We start from the raw sequence: 10661 nt of genomic DNA, 5'->3' as shown, positions 1-10661 counted from the left end.
AATGCTTTAATAAAAAATTACATTGGTGAAGCAGCACCATAAGCAGCCAAGAATTAGTTATTTTGCTAATGTTCAGTTAAGGCAGATAAACCATGGAAACCACACAGACACATGGCGAGTGCTGGGTTTAATAACTTACGCGCCACTTTCAAGAGGCACTGCAAAAATTTATCAAGGCTCCTCAGACAGCACCTTCCAAATCCATGACCACTTCCACCTAGAAGGTCAAGGGCAGCAGATACACGGAAACACCACCATCTGCAAGTTCCTCACCAAACCGCACACAATCCTGACTTGGCAACATATCACCATTCCTTCAGTGTCAGAGTCAAAATCCTGAACTCTCTCCCTATTGGCATTGAACATTTATGACACCACCTAGCCTGTGCAGCTCATCTCCACCTTCTCAAGGACAACGAGGAACAGGCAATAAACATTAGCCAGCCGCTGATGCATACATCCCAAGAATGCATAACAAAAACCAAAGGAATTCAAGCCAGATTGCTGAGATGAATGTTGTTTCTCCCTGCTTCTTCTAAGGGTTCAGTGTGAAATTTCTCTGGACAATCCCTATCTAGTTACATAACTGGAAATTAAAATCAGGGATAACTGGTATGGGAAGTGGAAGAATGAAAGGTGGAACCTGGAATTGATGCCTACTGCCAGGGCAGAGATGGGAACATTCCATAATACAACATGGGTCTGGAAATGCTTGATATGATAAATGGATTGATAACATAGAACATGCTGCCTGAATGTGGTTATTTCCATCTTTCAACAGCAACTTTCAAAAGGGAATTGGAAGTAATTGAAAAAAGGACAAATTTCCAGGGGAGTGGGACTAATGAACAGCTCTTTCAAACAGCCAGTGCAGTTAACAGTGGGCCAAATGACCTCCTCCTGCAATATTGGTTCCAGAAATGAAAAGTGTCCAATTTTCAAGAACTACCAAATCTCTCCCTGCTGAGCGCAATAAATAGACCTTTAACAATCTCTGCTCTGCTCCAAGTAAAAAAAAAAGTGAGAAAACCTGATCTGGGTCTCAATCATGCTTGTTAGACAGAGGTGAAAGTGTACATGAAGCGGAACAGCTCACTGTATTCACCACTTAAGTTCACATGCTGATTTTTGGACAAGGGACCAGAGGAAAACCAGGAACCACAGAAATAAGCTCCAAAGAGCCAAAACCCAAGACAGGAGAAAACAGAGGAACAGCAAGAGAGAAAAGCTTTTAAAAAAATAAAGAATGTACAATTAATGTCCCACTGATGCATAGAATGTAATGAAGCACATTCAGAGCGAGAGAGACTTCACTTGAGTGAGGCCAAGTGAATATTTTTAGGAATTGGTTCAAAGTAGAATGCAATGCATGAAGGCTTGCTGCAAGAAGTGTGCTGAGTGAGGGATTCAGCGAAAGGCAAGGAGAGTTTTCCCCTGACTCGATGTTTCAGCCTCAGCATCTGATTTCCAAGTTTTGCAGAAGTAACATTCAAATCAGTAACTGATATTATTAGAAACTGCAAGTGTAATCAGTAATGTAGGTATTTTACTGTTTAATTGTTTAACAAGTTTACTGGCAGTGCTAAAATATTTGGGAGGTGCAGGGTACATCAGTTAGAAATTAATCATCAACTTTCATCAGAGGCTCCACTGATGTCACCTAGCATGTGGCAAAACATCTGAATGAGAACAAGCCAACTCGGTGAGTCAACAACCTCATTCATCAATTCGAATTAATTAATAAACATAAATGATGGCAGGGCAGGTGAATTTGGGAGCTTCCGGAGGCAGCAAGGAAATACAACTGCAGAAACTTCAGCTGTGAGTATCTGAGCTGGAAGCTAAGCTGCAGACACTGTGACACAACAGGGAGGGGAATAACTACCTGGGCACTTTATTCATATCCTTAGGAAAGGGTCTTCTGATTGTGTCAACAGTGAGGGACAGGAGGTTATGACTGCAAGTAAGGCAGTTAAGGGACTCAGTAAAAGCCTCAGCCTTTCCAGCTGTCTAATAGGTTTGAGATTTTCAGTTTTTTTTCAATGAATTAACTGGCAATTACACTGTGGTACAGGAAGCCTTTTGCAAGTGAAGAGTAAGGAGGAATATAGTGATAGTATGGAACAGTATTGGGATAGACTTAACGTTGCTCTCTGCAGCAAAGAGCACATGTCCAGATAGCTGTGTCATTTGTCCAGTGCCAGGGTCTGGAATATCTGCTGTGGGCCGGAGAAGAACTTGCAGTGGAAAGAGGGGGATCCCATGCTTGTGTACCATGTTGGTACACAACGACAATGACAAGGCAGAAAAGATGTTCTGCTGAGTAGATATGACAAGCTATGTAACAATTCAGAAAGCAAAGATAATCATATCTGGATTACTATCTGAGCTATGTGCAAACTGGCACAGGATGAATAAGATTAGAGAAGTAAATGCATGGCTCAGAGGATGGTGTGGGAAAAGTGAATTCTGGTTCACAGGGCACAGGCACCAGTACTGGGGAAAACTGGGTCTGTACAACAGGGACAATCTCCATCTGAACTATACTGGGACTGATGTTCTCACCAGTTGCCTAATGAATTAAGTAGAGAGCACTTTAAACTAAACAAGTTGAAATGAGGGCCCAAGCTTGGCTAATGTAACAAATCGAGAGAGAAAGAAAGCGTTGAGGCAGAACAGCAAAATACCAATGTGGAAAATGAACGTCAGAGAATGGCAGCAACGGAAAGAGAGAAAAATCTAAGACTAAATGAGCAATTAAGACTAGAGGCTACAAAAATAAAAAGCACATCTAAAAGCTCTGTATTTGAATGCACATAGTATTCACAGAGAAAATAAATTGATAGCACACCCTGTATTGAATAAATATGATCTGATCACTATAACTTAGATGTGGCTGCAAGATAATAAGGACTGAGTTGCATTTTAAGGGCCAAATGACATTCAAGAAAAATAAGAAGCTATATAAAGGAACAGGGTTAACTTTCCTAATCAAAGATAATATTGCTGCAATTGAGATGATCTTGGTTCAGGAGATCAGATCAGAACATCGGTGCAGGTGGAGATGAGGAAATAGTGGGGAAAAGATATCACTTGTGGGAGTGACCTGCAGATCCCTGAACAGTAAGCATGATGTAGGAACAGTAATAAACCAAATACTAGGTGTTATACATGTCAACCATAAAAATCAGATTGGTAGTAGTAGCTTTAATGTGGAGTACTTACAGCAGCACATTTTGGAACTGACCAGAGAGAGGGCTATACTGTACATGGTGTTGTGTAACATGACAGGGTTACTTAATGACTTTAGAGTAAAGGCACTACTAGGTAGTAGCAATCATAACGCGATTTCATGTTACATCCAGTTTGAAAGACAGTTGGCCTAAGAAGAGTATTTAAAACTTAGGAAAGGGCAACTGTATGGGCATGAAACATAAGCTAGCTGGAACGAAGTGGGATGTCAGGTTAGGCAATAGATCACTAGAGAAGCAGTGACAGATCTTTAAAGGAATATGTCAGAAAACTCATAAGTAGTACATTTCTACCGTAAATAAAATTTCCAGTGGGAGAACTCATTATCCATGGTTAATTAAAATAGTTAGTTACGGAAAAAGTGTATGATACTGCAATGAGGAGAGGGCAGATCAACAGACTAGTCAGAATATATATTCACTGCTGTTCTAATTACAAGGTCAATCTGGACCAAAAAGTAAGAGCAAGAAAGCGAGCCAGAAGTATAAAAACAGATAGCAAGAGTTTCTATAGGTATCTGAAATGGAAGAGGGTAATTCAAGTCAGTGCTGATCCTCTACAGGGCAACAATGGGGACTTACTACTAGATGGCAAGAAAATACCAGATATAATTAATTAATTAATATTTTACTTCTGTTTTTGTCATAGAGAATACAAAAAGCATCCCAGTAAGACTCGTAATGGATCTCTACAAGGCATCTGACAAGGTGCCATATAAAAAGTTATTGCAGTGTGGGAACTCGTGGATTTGGAGTAACGTATTAGCATGGATAGATGATTGGCTGGCTAATCGAAAACAGAGCACACATAAAGGCATCTTTGTCCAATTGGCAGGAATGTGACAACGATGGTCTTCCAGGGGTCTGTACTGGACCCTCGGCATTTTACAATTTACATCAATGACTTAGTTGAGGGAATGTAAGGCACAGTAGCTAAATTTGCAGATGACAAAGATACGTAGGAAAGTATGTTGTGAAGACGGCATAACAAAGATGCAGACCAATATAGATAAAGTGAGCAGGCAAAAATCTGGCAAGATATAATGTGGAAAAGTGTCAAATTGTTCATTTTGACAGGAAAAATGAGAAAACAGTATTATCTAAATGGTGAATGACTGTGGAATTCCAACGTGAAGATGCTATCCTTTATTACGAGGGGAACTGAACATACAAGTAAGAATATTATGTTTCAGTTACAAAGGCATTGTTGAGTCCACACCTCAAATAACGTGTGCATTATTGGTTTCCTTATTTAAGGAAGTAAGTTGAAAATGGTTTACTCAATTGACACCTGGAATGAAGGGGTTGTTTTAGAAGGAAAGATTAGACAGGCTGGACTTGTCTTCATTGGAGCTTAGGAGTTCAAGTGTTGATCTGAATGAAGTTTTTTAGTTTTGACAAGGTGGATGTGGAAAGGATGTTAAATTTGGCAGGATAAGTTCAGAACTAGGAGACAATTTTAAAATTAGGGGTCACTCTTCTTGACAAAAATGAGGGGAATATTTTTTCTCTAGAGCCGAGAGACTTTGGAACTCTCTGCCTCGGAAAATAACAGAGGTGTCGTCATTCAGTATTTTTTAAGGCGGCGAGAGTTGATTCTCTTGCCTAACAAGAATTTAAAAGGTTACCAGGGATTGTCTGGAATATGGAATTCAGAACAGAAACAGATCAGCTATGATATTACTGAATGGTGGAACAGTCTTGAAGGGACAGGTGGGCTCCTCCTGCTCCTAATCAGTACATTTGTAGAATGAACCACTAGAACAGACAGCAGATTTATGCCCAAGCATTTGTTTCTGAAATGAGAGGCTTTGAATCCCCGAAAGATGATCAAGGAAAGAGAAAAGCGTGAAACCTACACCACTGCACTGCAGTGATGCTGAGCTTTAACAGTGAATGCCAGCAAAGACGGCACAAAAATCAATGGGTTTACTGAACTGCATCAAGCAAAACATCTAGAAGAGGGAGGGAGATGTCAGGCAGCATCTCTTCATTCATCACTTCAAACTCAAAAACAAAGAATCAATCAATTCTGGTCAATTTAAGGTACTAAACTTTAGGTTATACACACTGACCAGTTGGGCTTTATTTTTACTTTACTCCACATGTGCCAAGATACAAATCAAACAAATTAAATGGAGTTGAAAAGCAATCCAAGTCTTAAGCCCAAGAACACCACATTCTGGTAAATATGTGGAATTCACTATCTTAAGAAGTGGCCAAGGCAAATAGCACCAATGCACTTAGGGTAAGTTAATGAAGTACATGAGGGAGAAAGAAATAGATAGGCACATTGATTGGATGAAATAAAGTGGAATGAGAGGAAGCACTTGTGTAAGACATATGGTACGGTGTAGTAAATTCCACTGAACGTAACAAGGAGCACAGACTGAAGGGGTGAACTATTCCTCTGTTGCTTGCATGGGCCATGTATGGAAATAGCCTGACTAGTCTTGATGCAGGTCCTGTTGAGCTAGGGCCTACAACACAAAACAAATCTTGGCAAAATTTACTTGAGGGAAATGCAACAGGCTGGTCAGTGGATAAAAAGGATACCACAGAAGCCAGTACTTTTCTCAAATGGGGCTCAGGCAATAATACCCCTGCCCTCGAGACACTCACTGCTGGAAAAGGTGTTTCATTCTCTGGCACTTGCATCTTTCAAACCCACAAGTAATTCTTTCTTCTTACAATTATTCCCCCTCATGTCGGGTCATGCTCTGCCTGACCATACCCACTTCCCCCCCTCCACATCTGGCAGCGATAGTCCTGGACCTGTGTCATGTCAGCTCAAATATTAGCTTTTCAACGGCTGCAAAGTTCCTGCCAATGTTTTCTTTCAAATTACACAAACTGCAATTATTTGTAAGTCAGAATGGTGAAATTACTTGGCATACCTACTTTGAAAACCACATAAAATATAGGAGTCTGTGAGGATGTTTTTGTTCACAATCCACCCCTCTCACCCACAAAGAGAGAATCTTGCCCTGTTGGTTGTCAACGTACCTGCCCAAATGTAGAGTACAGGAATACCGGAATCTCAGCCACTGTCATCGCCAGGGCTTGGATAATGGATGCCCCATCCGTTCTCCTCAACGACATTGTGCACCCAGGTCAACTTTTCCCGTACGTCCACGAGGAAAGGATCTGTTCGCCGAAGTCTTGTTCAGTCAGTTGGCAAGGGTCATCAAGCAGAGGGGTTTGGGATGTTTCAGTCAGTTCTCATTGCATTTTAAAATTCAGAATCAGGGCTCCCTTGAGGGATGGGGTGGGGCTGGTGGGCGGTAGGAGGTAGAAAAATGCAGAAAGCTGCAATCCCCACAAAACTGAACTGTCACCCTAGTCCCTCTCTGGCGCTTCCTTCCAATGCCAGTAGGTTGACAGCTCTCAATTACCATGCAGCTCCAGTCAAAGCTCCTGCCCTAGCCTCAGTGTTCTAACCACTTGCTCCTTCTAGATTAATGAAAAGCCAGGATTAAAAACAAGGTAACAGCAAAGGACCAGCAAAAACAAACACAACTGCCACAAACACATGGAGCCTTGTGCATCCAACTCCTTACTCAGAATAACCCCAAACTAAGAGGAGGCAACTCGGGACTGCAGCATGACACCTGCATTAGATTATCGCCTGCTCTCCCCTCCCTCTGAATGGCATCAGCAGGAGTCAGAGCAGTTCTTCAGTGCTCCCAAGAAGGTCAGCAGAGGGTAGCAGCAAAGAAAGGAGAAAAATGTCTTCAAAAAGAAGCTAAGACTACATTCAATAGTTCCAACAGACTGCTCGGAGTCTGTCTGAAATTCTCCACTTATCCATTTGGAATCATATTCATTTACAGCACAGAAGGAGACTAATAAGCTCTTTATATAGCATTGGCTATTTGTTAGAGCATCCAAAACTAATCGCCAACAGCCTCACAGACGTGTATGTGCCTCTGTTTCAAGCTTTTTACCTTAATATATGCATGTATCTATCTCAACCATTCCTTTTAGCAAAGCCCATGTGGTCCAACAACTCTCCACATAAACAAATTTCTCAAATTCCCTCCTAACTTTCTCTGTAAACTGTTAACCCCTTGTTACTGACTCATCAGTTAGAACAGGTTGACTTTCCCTATCCGCCCCACCAATACCAGCATAATTTTAATACCCTCAGTACAGAAAATAGCTCACCCTTCCTCCCCATCTCTCATGTCACTCTTCAGAATTACAAATTCCCAGCACTGCACCATATTAATTAGTCTATACTAGCCACTCCTCATTTTAATGTGCTTCCTATGATGAATATTACACACAACACCATAATTAATGTAAAATGCCCTGTCCTACACACAGGATTAGGATTTGATTTGATTCCATTGCATGGGATTGAGATCTTTTTTACAAGTACAAATAGAATATCCTGAACATGTACCATTTTAGAAATGATAAAATAGTCAAAGTTGCTCATTCCCAGAATGTTTCAGGGCAAGTATGACAATGAGCAAAAAAAAAGCTTTTGTCAGCAAGGTGATATCTGGATTGCACTGCCTGTGAGTGTAGTGCTAGAAGGTTCAGTTGAAAGAATCAAAGGAGAGTTTGAAATTGAAAAGGAAGAATTAAAAGAGTTATAGGGACTAAGCAGGGAAATGGCACTAGGTGAACTGTTCACTCGAAGAGCTGGTGCAGATACATTGGGCCAAATGGCCTCCTTCTGCACAGTAAGCATTCTGAGATTGAGAATTCTTTTATTTGCAAGAAATACTCAAGTCAAATAGCAGAGCACTCTATATCACAAACAAATCAGACAATAGTCAATAAATTAATTATGAAACTGAGATACAACTACCACATCATACTGAATTAAACATTACAAGGAAGGATGTGAGTGACTACAGCCCTTTGAAGGTTTTAAGCATTCCTTCTCAATTTGTAAAAGGTAAGAATTGAAAGATGAGGGTTTTGTCTGAACCCAGAACAAAAGAAGGTAATTTGGTCTTTTTTTGCATGTCTATTGCTTAAGGCACCAACTGTGTTGTGACAGATTGAACTCAATAATGATTAGTTGCAAACCAAAAACAAGCCGATGTCAAGTCTGAGAATTTAATACTGCGGCCAAACCCTACATTTTGTACAAATTCATTTACTGCCTTTCCTCCCAGATTTGTAAAATCCAAGTGAAATTTTAAATAAATTTATCAACCTCCAGATCCACGTTCAGAGGATTTGACTCTCGAGTCACCTCTTTTCATTACATCTTTCAGTATCTTTCCATTGAGTGTTTACTCCAATTACACGCTGTTTTGTGCAAAATGACGTAGTAGCCCCAAATGAATTTAATACAGGACTCCTACAGAGACTGAGCCATAGGTTTAAATGGAGGCTCAGCTATACAAGTTCAAAGCTTAATTGAATACTGCAATATACAGATGGGGAAAGCTCTGTGGATCACTGGTTCTTTAAACTTCAGCAAACCAGAAGAGTACCAACTATTCCAAATTCAACCTCTCCCAAACATAAACCATGCAACACCAAATGGTTGTCCTTTAACAGGAGTACTGCCCAATCAGGAACAGTGCAGGGACATACTTTAATCATCCTTCTCCCCAGATTAACAAAGTCAGAGAAGAATATTCCTTCTATCATTGCAAGTGCCCAGGGAGAACATAAAGAACATAACAGCTAGGAGCAGGAGTAGGCCATCTGGCCCCTCGAGCCTGCCCCGCCATTTAATAAGATCATGGCTGATCTTTTTGAGACTCAGCTCCACTTACCCGCCCACTCACCATAACCCTTAATTCCTTTACTGTTCAAAAATTTATCTAGCCTTGCCTTAAAAACATTCAGCGAGGTAGCTTCAACCGCTTCACTGGGCAGGGAATTCCACAGATTCACAACTCTTTGGGTGAAGAAGTTCCTCCTGACCTCAGTCCTACATCTGCTTCCCTTTATTTTGAGGCGATGCCCTCTAGTCCTAGTTTCACCTGCTAGCGGAAACAACCTCCCTGCCTCCAGCTTATCTATTCCCTTCATAATCTCATATGTTTCTATAAGATCTCCCCTCATTCTTCTGAATTCCAATGAGTATAATCCCAGTCTACTCAGTCTCTCCTCATAATCCAACCCTCTCAACTCTGGAATCAACCGAGTGAATCTCCTCTGCACCCCCTTCAGTGCTAGTATATCTCTTCTCAAGTAAGGAGACCAAAACTGCACACAGTACTCCAGGTGTGGCCTTACCAGGACCCTATACAGCTGCAGCATAGCCTCCCTGTTTTTAAACTTCATCCCTTGAGCAATGGCAGACAAAATTCCATTTGTCTTTTTAATCACCTGCTGCACCTGCAATCCCACCTTCAGCGATTCATGCACAAGGACACCCAAGTCCCTTTGCACAGCAGCGTGCTGCAATTTTTTACCATTTAAAACATAGTCCATGTTTTAAATTTAGGCTGCAAATTTAAACCCAGCACCTAGCCAAGCAGTTGTAGGCTTGTCAGCAAGTTGTTCCAAATTTGCTCACCACACAACAACATTAATCTGACCTAACTGGCAAATAACAATCAATTTTAATTATACAGCACTTTTAACATAGCACAATATCTCAAGGCTCTTTAATTATTTTTTCATGGGACGTGGACATCACTGGTAAAATCAGTATTTGTTATCCATCCCTAGCGGCCCTAGGACTCAGTAGCTTGCTGGGCCATTTCAGAGGGAAGTTAAGAGCCAACCACATTGCAGTAGGTCTGGAATCACATGCGACAGACTGGGGATGGAGGGCAGGTAGTGGTGCTATAAAACGAAAGTAGACATTGATCTACAGGACGGGTTACTTGGACGGGTGGTCAAAGACAAAGTGCAACAGCGTCTAAAAATGGAATTCCAGAGCTTAGGGACCTGACAGCTCAAGGCATGGCCACCTCCTTTTAGCAACAGTTAAGTTCTGAACTCCAAAGAATGCAGTGTGGGAGTCTGAGCCAATGGGACAGTTTTATTTGTACTTGCACTTGGGCCAACATCATCTAAATTCAAAAGCAGAAAACTGGGAAGGCTCCACTGAAGCTGATTCAGTGAGACCCTAGTACTGGAAAAGATAAAATCAACACACCAAAAATGTTTTATCATCAGGTAAGTTACGGAGTTAGCTGGTCTCTAATGCAGCAGGGGCCTTCGACACCTTTCAGCTGAGGAGAGGAGAAGCCAATTCACCACGCCGTGCTAACCAGCTGTGACAGCATTGATGTACAGGCAAATCCATTTTCTCACCTTCTTCCCAAATTTCCCTGAACTCACTTCAAATATGGCGAATGCTGCTGGATGTGGACATCACTAGCAGCAGCAACATTTACCATTCATGTTGCCCTGAGGAAGAGGTAGGTGGCCCTCCACTCGAGCACTGCTAGTGATCCAATACAGTTGTTTATTGAATCAGAG

The 10661-nt window shown here is 41.3% G+C and overlaps 1 protein-coding gene across 1 annotated transcript in view; it reads right to left on the bottom strand.

Moving 5' to 3' along the window:
* miga2 (mitoguardin 2) overlaps positions 1 to 10661 on the bottom strand; it is a 74526-nt gene that overhangs the window by 55617 nt on the left and 8248 nt on the right. Inside the window, exon 3 of the mRNA XM_048613415.1 lies at positions 9984 to 10019. Within this exon, the coding sequence (XP_048469372.1) occupies positions 9984 to 10019 (36 nt within the window). The remainder of the gene's footprint in view (positions 1 to 9983; positions 10020 to 10661) is intronic.

Source organism: Rhincodon typus, chromosome 28 (assembly GCF_021869965.1).
Source record: "Rhincodon typus isolate 14 chromosome 28, sRhiTyp1.1, whole genome shotgun sequence".
Lineage (NCBI taxonomy): Eukaryota > Metazoa > Chordata > Chondrichthyes > Orectolobiformes > Rhincodontidae > Rhincodon > Rhincodon typus.
The sequence above is the reverse complement of the archived record's forward strand: the minus strand, read 5'-3'. Positions and strand labels throughout refer to the sequence as shown.